A 14,122-nucleotide genomic window follows, 5' to 3' on the forward strand; every position below is an offset into this window, starting at 1 on the left:
TAAGAATATAATCTAAAAATTAATTAATTAATTTAAGATTTTACATTTGTAAAACATTAATAATTTATTAAAAAATTAAAATTTTACAGTTATGGAAGAGAGATACTAGTAATATAATTAATTACGCTAAATAAGAATCTGCAAGAATTAATTTTTCTTTTTATGATCTTGCTATAAGCAACATTCAGCAATAAATGCATTAAAAAAAGATCCCAATATTGTGTTATATTGCCTGCCAAGTGCCAACTCCGACATTGTTAACTAAATTGTCTCATTTTGAACAATGAATCATTAGCGAATAAACCATATCAGACGTTGTGAAAAATGGAAATGGAAACGGGCCCATCACACGTGTGAATCGTCCTTTGTTCCTCATATTTCGCACGCTCGGACATTCACCACAACAACGAGCCCTATATAAGAACAACCCACAGGGTCCCAGAATTTCACTATTTTTATTATTATTATAATATTATTCTCTCACGTAATGGCGTCTTCAGCTCAAGTGCCTAACCTCTTCGGCGGCGCCACCTCAGCTCCGCCGCCAACTCCGGCGGCGCACCATGACAACATCATGTCCTCATCCGACGCCGCCGATGCGCTCTCGCGCCTCCTCCAGCGCCTCCCGCCCACGCTCTCCCTCCCCACGCGCCTCCCCTCGCCTTCCTCCGCAGCCGCCACGTGTCCTCCCTGCCTCTCCCTTAACGACGTCCTCTCCTGCGTTTCCAAACTCGGTTACGCGCAACTCACCGATCACTCAGTCCCCTCCGAACTCGCCAACTCGGCCGAGTCAGAAGCGCTGGCACTATTCGACCTTTCGCAAGACCAGAAGCAGTCCTTGTTCCCCAAAAACTGGCCTCTTGGCTACGGAAACGATGAAGATGAAGACGAAGACGGGGTCGCCGACTCGTTCCGCTTCGACTCGGCGTGCTCGACCGAGTCGAGCGAGTTGGCACTCTTTTCCCTGCGCAAGTTCGCGCGTGAACTGGAGAAGCTGGGTTTAATGATCGTTGATGAGTTAACAAAAGACTTGGGGTGTGAGAACCCGCTGGGTGATGACCCGACCAGGGTATGTTCGGTTATGTGGGTTTCGGAGTCTCTGCCCGGAAACAAATCGGGTGGGTTTTACCCGTTTGTAATCGGGCTGCAGTACCAGATAAGGAATCAGAAATACTCATTGCTGTCGGATTCGGGATGGGTTTCTGTGCTGCCACACGTGGACTCCATTTTGGTCACTTTTGGTGACATTGCTCAGGTAAATTATTATTTTTAATTAATTAATTTTTTTATTCAAACCTAGAACATGTTTGGTTTAAGTTACCTTTTAGTCAAAAATTATTTTACCGATAAATTAAGAACTATTGTTTCTGCAAATATAACATCACTTCCTGGTTGTGGCGTGTTAATTACTGTATCTTGTTTGTTTTACGTCTTGTGGATATTTGTTAATTTTGTTGTTTGATCTTGCTTTTGAAACTGTTTGTTTATTTATTTATTTATTTTTCTCCTAGTTAGTGACATGATTTGGGGGAAAATTGAAAAAGTTTGTATAAGATTGTCAGTTTGTTATGTAATGATGTGGCTAATATAAAATTATTTATGACTTGTAATTACTCTATTGCCCCTCAGGTGCATGTATTGTTTGATTTTGGCATATGTATGAATAATTTGAAGTTTGAACAAGGTTTGAAAAGACAAACCGAACTATAATCATGTTTTATTTGAACTATGTGATTTCACCTAATGAGAAAGACATTATTAATTATATGTATGAGTCTATTTTTGTTTTTATACTTCTTTATTATTTTAATTCTATATGTAAACATTGTAAGTTTTAGTACAAATAAATTTAATGTGTTTTGTTCCTTATGTTTACAGTCATACAAACATGGTTGACAGCGTAGCTGTCATGATCGCTACAAAATATATGGAACAACAAATTTTTTTATCACGGTTTACCAATTGTTAGAAAAATTCTGTCGTGGAAAGAATTTTAGACGGCTTAACAATTGTTAGATTTTTTTTTTGGGATTTTATTTACATAAATGTCAAAACAGTAAAGTGCAAACAAATTAATTAATAAACCCTTTTTTTTAGTATAGAGTCTTCTTTTAGTTGTTGGGTCACACGATAAACGAGAGAAATGTTATTTGGGTTTGGGTGATGTCATTCTGCATTATTTTTGTATTTCTAAGAATGATAATGAAGTTATAATTAAAATATTTTATTACGTATATGTATAAAGTAAAACAACCATTGTTCTTTTCAGTCATTCATTTGGGCATGCAAATTTTGATTTTGATCCTGCAGATAATTTATGTTGGTTGGGCCCCCTTCTTACATAATGTACTGTGTAGCAAAGTCCCTATGTCGGGGTGTGTCTGTTCTTCATTTTTCATTGGGATGTGGCCTAAAGTAGAAAAATCTTCAATTCGCCCAAGAAAAACTGGACGAGGCAAAAGCCTCAAATCTCAAATGACAAATGGTACACCACACATCATCGTTTACTAAGATTAGAAGATGATTTCAATTTCATATGGAGGAAAAAAAAATCATACTGTATATAGTGCCCCATAAGTGTTTGTCAGTTTGTGTGTGTGTTGTGCCTTAGTTTTTTGGCGTAGGTGGTTTCATAATATTTCTTAAAAAGTTATATAAAGATTCATTATTTGTTCTATTTTGTATCATACTATCATGTATCTTTTTTTATAAATTATTTTATTTTTAAGAGCACATTACATTAATCCTATTCTTAGGGGTGATGCTACTATATGAATTTAATCAATTACACTGTGTAGGTGTGGAGCAATGGCAAGTTAAAGAAAGTGAGAGGTAGACCAATGGCTACAGTGGGAGATGAAAATGGTTCGCGCTGCATAACAATGTCATTGCTGATAACTCTTCCTACAGATAGCAGAGTGGCTCCACTCCTTCCCAAGGTAACATGCAACAAGGACCAAAAGGAAGAAGAAATTGAAGGAGAAGAAGAAGAAAACAATGATGGTGGTGATGAAGAACTAGAGAAGAGGGTGTTCAACTCTTTTGACTTTGAGGACTATGCTTGGAGAGTTTACCATGAACGCATCCTTTTCAAAGATCCATTGGATAGGTACCGTGTTGTTTGATCTTCTCAGCCATCTATGTTTTGTGTGAGAGATTCATTAATTTGTCATGCTAGTGTTAGTCTAGTAAGGTTTGAATTTTGGATGAGTGAAAGTGAAAGGGAAAAATGAGAGGACCACAATAATGAGATGTATATCATATGCTCCATTTATTTATTGGATTGATTTTGAAGTTAGAGAAGTGTCACTTAGACACTTATTTTTTACTTTAGCTTTCAATCAGGAATTCAGAGTTTGTGTCAGTTACTCTAGGGACTGGGGTCCAACTCTGCCATGCCGATATTGACGGGACAGTACAGTGGCTTCAATTATATATCTTTCAATGAAGTATCATTAAATATTGAATATCGTAATAGAATATCTTCTATCTATTATGTTGTTATCTATATATTGCACCTCTTTATATTTTGGAGTATCTATGAAACATGAAAAAAATAGATTTTTTTTAATTAGTTTTAAAAGTAACGATAAAAGAACATTAAATATGCTTTATAAATACTTTTATTTACTTTTAAAAAGTATATATTCAATGATTTTAACTCAAGGATTGACACAATAATTATGTTCATAATGATTTATTTAATAAAAAAAATTATATTTAATTTTTATTGTGTGTAAAATTTTTTTAGATCAATAATAATTACTTATTGTGAGTAAAATTACTAGTTAGGAGAAACTCATGGTCTTTAAACTAAACAAAAAAATAATTTTTTATATATTTCTGAAATAATAAACATTTTTTAATAAAGAATTCTTATTGTGGTTCAATTTTCTTAAGTTATCGTTGTAAAGATTTTTATATTGTTAATTAATTAAAAATAATTTAAATATAATTTTTAAAATAATTATTTTGAAAATAACAATTTTATTATGTAGGGTAATTTATGATAGGATGAAAATATTTTTTTTACAATGCTTAAAACATTAGTTAATATTTGTTAATATAATTTTATTGAACAATATTTGATAATCGTATAATGAAACGTGGAAATATAGTTAACTAGTAATTGAAAATTATAACTTACGTATGGGTGGTCATGGGATGGTATCTTTACCCAATAGAGTTATTTATTTAAATCTAAACCCAAATCCCATTTGATTAAGATATAATGATTCACCTGAATTAAAGCGGTATATATTTATTATATATATATATATATATATATATATATATATATGTATATTGTACACTATATTTCAAAAATAAATAATATTAATATAGTATAATATCATGTCATACAAAACATTATTTATTAAGCTAAGAAGTTATATTATTAATATATAATTGATAAAGAATTATAATTTTTAAAAAGAATATAAGATATTAAACTAGGTTTTGACAATCTGAAGTATAACTTGTATCCATCCTTAAAATATATTTGAGTTTAGTTTCTTTAAAACAATCTCTTGTAAAAAAAATAAAAAAATTTAATGGAATGGTATGGATCATAAACATTCCTGGTTCTTTGGGTTAAGTTACACTCCAACCTTATTTACCAGTTTGGAAAGAATTATATTAAAATTGGTTACGTTCTTTTCATATTGGTACGAAGTAGGGCAAAATCATCAAATTGGGTCCCTTTTACAAATTAATTATCAAAATGGGTCTGTTTCATTTTTATTTACCAAGGGGGTCTGTTATTTTACTACAAAGCGCTTATGTGAGGGGCGTGTTCCACCAGAACGCGACACGCGGCATGACTTGACAGGACGATGGGACAGGGGTGGAAGTGGTGGCCTGCCAGGCGCGACCACTAGTGGTGGCCTGCCAGGCGCTACCAGTAGTGGTGGGGCCCCAGGCGCGTCCACTAGTGGTGGGTCCCAGGCACGTCCCTCTTCCCTATAAAACCCCTTCCCCTGCGTTTCATTTTCACACAAAAACGTTGAAGTGAGCTGAGTTAAAACGTGTTGAAGCGCTTTATACCGGTTAGAAATTTTGCTCAAAACTAGTAAACATTTTTTATCTTCGATGCATTATAGCATTAATTAATATTTATTTTATTGATGATAATAATGATTATATTTTGTAGGTGCATAAACAAATTGACACGAATTATAAAATCAAATAATAATTTTGTTTATATTTTTTGTGTGATAATTAGTAATTTTTGGTAACTTAATAATTTAATTTTTGGTTATAATTATGTTATATTTGTTTGTTGATGACAATAATTATTTATTGTAGTAGTTTTTATGTCTAGCACATTATTATTATTATTAGTTAAACTCATAATTATTGATGTTGTTGGTATATTTTTTTAATAGCCAAAATTTATACATAGACATTAAAAATAAATGCCGATTGTTTTGCGTCATAAGTGTGCGAAGTAGGAAATTGTTGTGACAGTAATTTAATTTATTTAGAGTAATTCTAACCGGTATAAAGCGCTTCAACGGAGGGGAAGGGGTTTTATAGGAAAGAGGGACGTGCCTGGGCCACCACTAGTGGACGCGCCTGACAGGCTACCACTAGTGGTCGCGCCTAGGGCCCCACCACTACTGGTAGCGCCTGACAGGCCACCGCTAGTGGTCGCGTCTGGCAGGCCACCACTTCCACCCCTGTCTCATCGTCCTGTCAAGTTACGCCAAGTGTCGCGTTCTGCTGGAACGCGCCCCTCAGGTAAGCGCTTTGTAGTAAAATAACAAACTCCCTTGGTAAATAAAAATGAAACAAACCCATTTTGATAATTAATTTGTAAAAAGGACCCAATTTGATAATTTTGCCTACGAGGTAGTTTTCGTAAAAATTATGAGTGATTAATAGGATTATGTGTACACAAAATGTGTATTCTCCTCTCCACATAGTTTATTGAAGCAAGCCCTTAACCCTCAAAGCGCTACTGAAGATACCCATCAGCTGAGTTGGTAGGCCTTCATTGGTGGAAGCTTCGTTTGCATGCCATGCATCCTGTTACTGTTACTGCATCCCACTGCTTTCTGTTATTCCTTTCATATATTTCCTTTATTTCATCATTGTATGAAGCTTATAAATAGCGCTTGGTTTGTACTAAGGAGCAGTAGAAAATAATATAAGTTTCATTCCTTATCTTTCTCTCTTTTTGAAGGTTCTTAGCCAAGTTAGGTTGTTCCTTTTTCCTTTTCTTGTGTTCATAACCATATCTAAACATGAATCAATACAAACCGTTGTAATTTATGTTAACTATTGTTGGTATCTTTGAGTGATTTAGTGCCTTTGATGTCATACGTTATTTTAGTGTTGCTAACATATTCCACTTGAGTTTTCTTTTGCTCCCGATTTACCGATCCAAAATAAAATCAAGGTCCACTGCAGCAGGGTGGGCATAAACTTACAAAAGAAAAACTAAAAGCCCATTTTTATGTATACCATTGTGTTTGGATTTGTACTAAACCCGAGAGCTAATTTTTTGTTTTGACGTAAACTCGAGAGCTAATTGACCAAACATAAAATGGCAAAAAGAAGGGGTTCTTGGAAATGGACTTCTCTCATGTAGAGTCCGCACATTAGAGAATAAACTCACAAATATTAACCATTTGTAATAATTAATTATTTAAATTAATACCCTTTCATTAAAATCATCACATCAGATTTTTATTGTTTAAAAAATGAAAAATATTGAATTAAAATAGAAAAAAAACCTGCGCTACATCGCCTACTCATTTCCATGTTTTTGCAGAAAAACAATCCCCAATAGCCATAATTTGCTTACATATAATTAACTTTCGTTGCCATTCATCCTAAAATATTATTTACTTTTAGTAGCAATTATATAGTATTAATAAATTAATGTATGGTAGGACTACAAACTTTGTGACAAATAAATATTAGTCTATAAAATGTTAATTTGTAGTAAAAGATAAAAACTAATAAAATGGAGACTTTTAAGTTTAAATACAACGTTATCAACACTATATTTTTTACATATTTTCCTTAACATTTTTTTCTATATAAAAAAGAGGAGACTTTCTTTCTCGTTTACTTCCAAAGGAAAAAAAAATTGTACAACATTGAAATAAAAAAAAATATATCAATTGTTGTTTTGGTTTCTTTCTTCTTTTTTAGTTCAAACTCTCAAAATTAATGCTTCAAAGGTTTATTATACAAATGTGATTATACTACTGCTTATTGTTGGGAAGGCCCTGCCCATTAATTAATACAATAATATGAAAAACTAAAAACAAAAGAAAAATTAATGCTCGCTTGTTAGCATGAGACATGAGTTGGCGTTGGACCACTTTGATTTTTTTTTTTAATATCAGTGCTCTTTTCCCTTATATTTCTTTATTTATTTTTCCATGTTAGTTAGGATTAGGTGATCATCTTCAACATATTTATCTAGGGGGTCGTTAATATTTTTAAGATCGACAAGTTTGGCTTTAACACAGTGATGTTGCCGTTTAGCTAATATGATGTATACATCTGAAAGTTAATCAGATGTTTTTTGGCTTTGATGCTTTCAGAAGTTTGTCTTTCAAACGATCAGCTTCTAATTTTTATATTTTTGTCTTCAATGCAAAGCTTGCCAATAAGTTAATTATCACACCTATTGATAGGGGGGAAAAGAACACTCAATTCTAATTGAGTCTTACAATAAACGACTTAAAAATAGATGGTAAATAATTAGATGTGAGAATGAATAGCAAATTATATACGTATATTTTCTTCCTGTAAATTAATGTTGCATTAGAATCCACCTCTCGAGCATTCTTTTTGGATTATCAAACAAAATACCATGATCAAACCATCAAGACCATACCAGCCAAACGTTAAAAAATATGTCTTGTTAGGTGGTAATTAAACATAAGTTATCATGTTTTAATTTAATTATGTTATCATACGATAAAATAATTTTTCACAGCAGCGATAAAATAAACTTATCCTACATTATTATTAGTATAAAAGTTAACTTAATTAACGACGGGTTTAGAACAAATAGGTTTAAATGACATTATTGTCTAATATTGTCGTTGTTGCTACTAGTGCTATAGTTAATATTATTGTCAAAATTTCTACTACAATCATCATTCATCGCAACGATAATTGATAAGCTAATTTAACTACTAGTAAATGATCATAACATCATTTAATACTAGTTTAACGTTGAATTAACTTCCATTTTTATATCATTTATCTAACAAAAATTAAACTTATAGGCACTATATGTTTTTACCAATTATATGATATATTATGCTGACAAGTGTTGAGAGATATATTATCTGTTGATATAAAATAATGATATATATTATCTACTACGTATCAAATGTTAATATAGAGTAGACTCACAATATAACTTATAATTGACTTAAAAAGACTTATAATTACATTCTCTGAGATGAAAATATTTGATAAAAAATATCCCAATTAATGCTTACATTTTGGTATCTTAATAAATGACATTTTTTTAGTGTTTAATATGCCTATCTTTAAAAGTAATTAAAAGTACTTAACATGATATATTTAATAACTTTTCACCACGTACGCATCAATGAACACATAATATAAAATCTTGTGAAATAAATTATCAGCAATTAAAAGTTATAAAAAGTGCAATATTTAGGAATAATAAAAGATCGTAAAAATGCATTAAAAGTCATACTACGTATCACTTAATTAAATAATGTTTAAGAAAAAACTACTTTTATTTTGGTTTAAGAATTTACTTAATTCTCCCCATTTTTTAACCTTATTGAAGAAGTGTTTTATGACCTGATCGACTTACTAACAAAATTATTAAATCTTTAGCGAGTTTAAGGAGTTCAGCACAATCATTTGTCGTGACAAATTTTATAAATGAAAAATTTAGGCATAATATTTTACAGATTTAATTTATCATGAGAAAATCCATAGGTGTTAGTTCAGTTGAAATAGTTTTATGGTTTTGAGTATTGAATTGTCCAAGATATCAAATTTTCAAAGCTTGAATTAGTCTTTCATGACAAATTTTGACTAAATAACTTATGTTTGCACCGTTATAATGGAAGTTAACAAGAGAATAAATTTGACACGAAATTGAAACTTAGAACAAATTGATCTTAAAAAAATACTACTCATATATATTTTACCTCTTAGATCCCTAGATTCATTAATGTCAAAGGATGCAACTATCCACGATGTTTCTTGCATGAGCAAATCGGAGGCAAGGCAACGATCGTGTCAATTTTGAATAAATTATCATAAGATTGCTGGAGAATTCATTAATTAAGCCGATCGAAGCAAGTAATGGAAAGTCCATAAATCTAGATGGCTGTAGATTTTTCTTCCGAAAATTTCTGGTCAATCTAAGAATATTCAGTACATTCTATTATACTTTGTCAATCATTTAAAAATAATTCTTAAGGAAACATAATAAATACTTTTTTAATAAAGTTCCTGTATTTAATTTTGTCTTTCAGCCGCTGTTCTTAGACTGATCCATTCATTAAGATTAGTTTGTCCGCATATAATTAATTTAAGAATAAATTATCCATGCTAAATGCATGTGTATTAATTAAAGTCTTAATTTAATACTAGTATTTTTTTTAACCAATATATTTGACGCATTGGTGTAAACTATAAAATTTTATTATGTTGAAACAACCATCTTTTTAGTAAAATAATTTGCATTTAATTTCTTTTATGTATAAAATTTTCCTGGCCAATAACAACCACACAAGTCAGCAAACAAAATTAGACACAGTAAGTTAGGGACATGATGTCTGATCCAGAACTAAAATACTAGTTTTTTTTTTTTTTTTTGTTGCTATTTTAAATTAGTTGACTTATTGACTTGTTGAATCTACACTCTACCGTTGGAGGGTGGTTCTCAAACTCATAACACAACTCTCTCACCATCAATTAAAGTTACCTTGCAATCTGAAGAGTGAAAACTGAAAGACAGCAACATTGTGTCCACCAAAGAGCCTCACAAAACCACCACCACCCCTCCTTCACCTGACTGAGACTGGTACCAACTTTGTTTGAAGGCTTTGAGATCACGTATAGTCCCAAACACAAGAAGAAGAAAATGTTCAAAGTGGTTACTAATGCCTCACAAAGGAACCAAAATCACAACAAATAAAATAAAAGAATGTTCATAATTAAAAAATAGATCAATAGATAGATAGTTCATAGCTTGAGAATTGAGAAAGACAACTTTCCCTCCTCCACCAATAACCTCTTGAAAGACAAGACCATCTCACCAAACCTTAATTAAACGAACAAACCCAACCTAATACTATTATTTGAAATTAATTTCAATGTCTCTCGTTGCTGTGATCATCCCTATATTTTTACCTCTCTTTGCTTCTTCTTTTCTCAGAGATTATTGCTATTATTATTCTGATATCAACCTCTTTCTTCTTCTCTCTCCCTCATGCAGCCTCTTCGAAGAAAAACTCCTCTATTCACCTCAGAAATGGGGACAATGAAGGGTCGCAAGAACAACAACCTCTCCATCTTCGTGGTGGTGTTCTCCATCTTCCTCTTTGGGCTCTTCATGTACAACGAGGATGTTAATTCCATTGCTGAATTCCCATTCTCGAGTCCCAAAGCGCATGAGACACAAGAAGGAGGAGAACCTAATAAACATGTTGATTCTGTTCAAGACAGTGTTGTTGTTCAAAGGGAGAGTGAGAAGAAGGATGTGGAAGACACTGCCACGGTAAAAGTTTCTTCTAAGAGGAGTACTTCAAGGGCTCAGCTAGAGAAGAGTGGTGCTGAGGATGAGGATTCTGATGAGCGTGTTGATTTGAAAACTGTTGTGGAGAAGGAGAAGAAGATTGAAATGCCACGTGCGGAGGAAGAGGAAGAGGTGGAAGAAGAAGAAGAGGAAAAAGAAGAAGAAGAAGAAGAAGAAGAGGAGAAAGTTGAGTTGCCACCAGAAGATTGTGACTTGTTCACTGGGGAGTGGGTTTTGGATAACGTGACACACCCTTTGTACAAAGAAGACAAGTGTGAGTTTCTCACTTCGCAAGTGACATGCATGAAGAATGGACGACCAGATTCTTTGTATCAGAATTGGAAGTGGAAGCCAAGAGATTGTTCTCTGCCAAAGTATGGATTAATTTCTGTTCTTTTAGTTTCCTTTTTTATTTATCTCTCTATCTTAGTTTTTTTGAGTAAGTGTTCTTATTGGTTGTGTTTTTGTGATCGTGTTAAGGTTCAAACCGAAGCTTTTGTTTCAGAAGATTAGAGGGAAGAGGCTTATGTTTGTTGGAGATTCACTGAATAGGAACCAGTGGGAATCAATGGTTTGTATGGTCAATTCTGCGGTTCCTTCACATAACAAGACCTGGTACAAGACTGGTTCACTTGCTATCTTCAAAATCCAGGTTTGTAATTGACTTTCTCCTTTTTCTCTTGTTGTTCAAGTAGGGGTATATATGCCTGAAACTATTACATGGTTAAGGACTACTGTGTCAATGGTTTTAATCAATATTTATGTTACATATAATCGAGTTTTTAAATTTATAAAAATTAATTAATAAAACTTAATTACATATTAAATTAAGATTGATATAACTTAAAGTAGTCCGAATCCTATAATAATTTCTTACATATATCAGGTTATTTTTATAATCATAAATCATAATAATTCATTATTTTTTTCCACAATGATTAACCACAAGCATAACATCGTATTAGATTGGTAAACTACTATTTTAACTTCAATTCATTTTTACCCTTGTGGGATAGAATCGGTGTAAAGCTGAAACTAGAATAATTGTGTGCATGATGGTGGTGGGCCACTGAATTTGATGACTAAATATAGGTTTTTTTTTAATACTAAGTTACCTACTTGTTCGGCCTTTGTCAGAAAGTTCTCACTTTGGAAGATTGTGCCAATCTCTTGGTAGTTAAGAAAGGACACGCTGTGTAGGGAGTATTCAATTACTAATATTGCTTAGGATACACTCCTGTTAAGTACTAGGTGGTTATGTTTATGTAGGAGCCGGAGCACGTTACCACGGTGGAATTCTATTGGGCACCATTCCTTGTAGAGTCAAATTCAGATGATCCAAACATGCACAGCATATTAAACCGTATAATCATGCCTGAATCAATAGAAAAGCATGGAGTGAATTGGAAGGATGTGGACTACTTGATCTTTAACACCTACATATGGTGGATGAACACTTTCTCTATGAAAGTCCTGTAAGCACACGATTAACTCTATCCCATTTTTTTCCTTTCTTTAATGTTTCGTGATTTTCAAGCAAATTCACGAGTTTGTGTAATTTTGGGGTGTGATGCAATAGACGAGGGTCATTTGATGAAGGATCCACGGAATATGATGAAGTTCCTCGGCCAATAGCATATGGGAGAGTCATAAACACATGGTCAAAATGGATAGATGACAACATTGACCCAAATCGAACCAAAGTTTTCTTCAGCAGCACGTCCCCTCTTCATATCAAGTAACTAATCACTACTACATATTAATTTAATTTATGCCTTTTCATTTTTGAAGAATCCACAAGCATTGATTTCATAATATGAATAGTAATATAGACACAATGTATCTTATAAATAAAGACATTTAGATATAATAAAATTTAAGTTTTTCTCTATCTTTTAAGTGTTGCATCATATTCAATATAAATTTTTTAAATATCTTCAATGATACAAATGAATTGTTTTTCAAAAATGTTCATATACGACAAAAATAAAAATTGTATTTAATTAATTTAATTTGTTAGATATATTATTTTTTCCTTTAATATCATTTTTCATCAGTGAATTAGGTAAAAATAATCGATGAACGTCATATAAATACATGTTATTCACCGTTAATCTAGTTTTAAAATGTTCGGGTTCATTCCTTAAAAAAAAAAGTTTGGGTTCATATTCAGTAACTTGGAACATCATTTTGTTATTTTGAAAAACTTACCTACTAATCCATTTCAATGGTTAGTTGACACCAAACTATAACCCACTTGCAATCCTCCACAAACTTTCCATGAGTGTGAAAATACAACATATTTGTTGTGCCATTAGGTGGGACCATATATGGCATAAACTATTTAACAATATGATTGGTGTTTTCACTTTTGATAGTTTAGTTAGTTATCCCTTTATCACATTTTTTTTCTTTTCTACAAAGTTTGTAGTTACCAACTTACCATGTGTACCTAATAAACTAAGCATACTTTTGAACATACTTAACATTAACATTTAAGCATATGATTTTGTAGGAGTGAGAATTGGAACAACCCAGATGGTATAAAATGTGCCAAGGAGATCACTCCGGTTCTCAACATGTCAACCCCATTGGATGTAGGCACAGATCGTCGCCTTTTTACAATTGCCAACAATGTCACTCAGTCAATGAAGGTGCCAGTGTACTTCATTAACATCACTTCTTTGTCAGAATTGAGAAAAGATGCACACACTTCTGTTTACACCATACGCCAAGGCAAAATGCTAACTCCAGAACAACAAGCTGATCCTACTACTTATGCCGATTGCATCCATTGGTGTTTACCAGGATTACCTGACACTTGGAACGAGTTCCTCTATACAAGGATCATCTCTCAATCTTGACCTACAACAAACAACCTATAGATATCTTCACACATACTTTTATTCTCTTTTCCCTCTTTCCTTAATTGTTATTATTTCTCCTTTTACTTATGAAGAATGCTCTTTTTTCCTTGAATGCCTTAGCCTTTGTTTCAATTTTTGTAATTTTTAGCATTTTTTTATTGACTTTATTTTTCTTTTTAGGAATTGGGCATTTTACCCATTTTTTCCTCGTTTCTTTGTTAAGCCAATTTAGCCAAGCACGGAAGCACAGCAAGATACTTAAATGTACAATGAATCTTTTCTCCTTGAATGAAGAGAAAATAAAGAACAAAGGTTTTGTTTAGCTTGTTTTCATAGAATAATTGTCTCTACTTTCAGTTTCTAAATAGTTCCAAACCAAAACCTGCCTAATATCAATTTTACAACCCTTTTGTTTATAACTTTTTAAGGAAATAACTCCACAATTACGTAATAAAAACAATTTATTATTTAGAAATTGTGTAAGAATTGCTAATAA

At 32.4% G+C, this 14,122-nt stretch overlaps 2 protein-coding genes across 3 annotated transcripts; both read left to right on the forward strand.

Moving 5' to 3' along the window:
• Positions 1-436: 436 nt before the first annotated feature.
• Positions 437-3,475, forward strand: LOC114399204 (1-aminocyclopropane-1-carboxylate oxidase 2-like). The gene is made up of 2 exons (XM_028361343.1): positions 437-1,255; positions 2,799-3,475. Exons 1-2 carry the CDS (start codon positions 488-490, stop codon positions 3,123-3,125), a joined length of 1,095 nt encoding a protein of 364 aa, XP_028217144.1. The 5' UTR covers positions 437-487; the 3' UTR covers positions 3,126-3,475.
• A 6,479-nt stretch (positions 3,476-9,954) lies between these two features.
• On the forward strand, positions 9,955-13,948 carry LOC114399234 (protein ESKIMO 1-like). 2 transcript variants are annotated; one of them, XM_028361386.1, is made up of 6 exons: positions 9,955-10,045; positions 10,460-11,133; positions 11,240-11,411; positions 12,029-12,234; positions 12,339-12,497; positions 13,275-13,713. In XM_028361386.1, exons 2-6 carry the CDS (start codon positions 10,496-10,498, stop codon positions 13,621-13,623), a joined length of 1,524 nt encoding a protein of 507 aa, XP_028217187.1. In that variant the 5' UTR covers positions 9,955-10,045; positions 10,460-10,495; the 3' UTR covers positions 13,624-13,713. The 2 variants fall into 2 exon arrangements, with proteins under 2 accessions (XP_028217187.1, XP_028217179.1); XM_028361378.1 differs by lacking the exon at positions 9,955-10,045 and having other exon boundaries at positions 10,091-11,133; positions 13,275-13,948.
• The last annotated feature ends 174 nt before the right edge of the window (positions 13,949-14,122 follow it).

Source organism: Glycine soja, chromosome 2, assembly GCF_004193775.1.
Source record: "Glycine soja cultivar W05 chromosome 2, ASM419377v2, whole genome shotgun sequence".
Lineage (NCBI taxonomy): Eukaryota > Viridiplantae > Streptophyta > Magnoliopsida > Fabales > Fabaceae > Glycine > Glycine soja.

What these genes read in the sequence shown, in the direction of transcription:
- LOC114399204 (XM_028361343.1), top strand. Translation starts at nt 488, where the DNA reads ATGGCGTCTTCAGCTCAAGTGCCTAACCTCTTCGGCGGCGCCACCTCA. An exon ending in CTTTTGGTGACATTGCTCAG is followed by an intron (nt 1,256 to 2,798) that starts GTAAATTATTAT and finishes TACACTGTGTAG; the next exon opens with GTGTGGAGCAATGGCAAGTT.
- LOC114399234 (XM_028361378.1), top strand. Translation starts at nt 10,454, where the DNA reads ATGCAGCCTCTTCGAAGAAAAACTCCTCTATTCACCTCAGAAATGGGG. An exon ending in AGAGATTGTTCTCTGCCAAA is followed by an intron (nt 11,134 to 11,239) that starts GTATGGATTAAT and finishes GATCGTGTTAAG; the next exon opens with GTTCAAACCGAAGCTTTTGT. An exon ending in TTGCTATCTTCAAAATCCAG is followed by an intron (nt 11,412 to 12,028) that starts GTTTGTAATTGA and finishes ATGTTTATGTAG; the next exon opens with GAGCCGGAGCACGTTACCAC.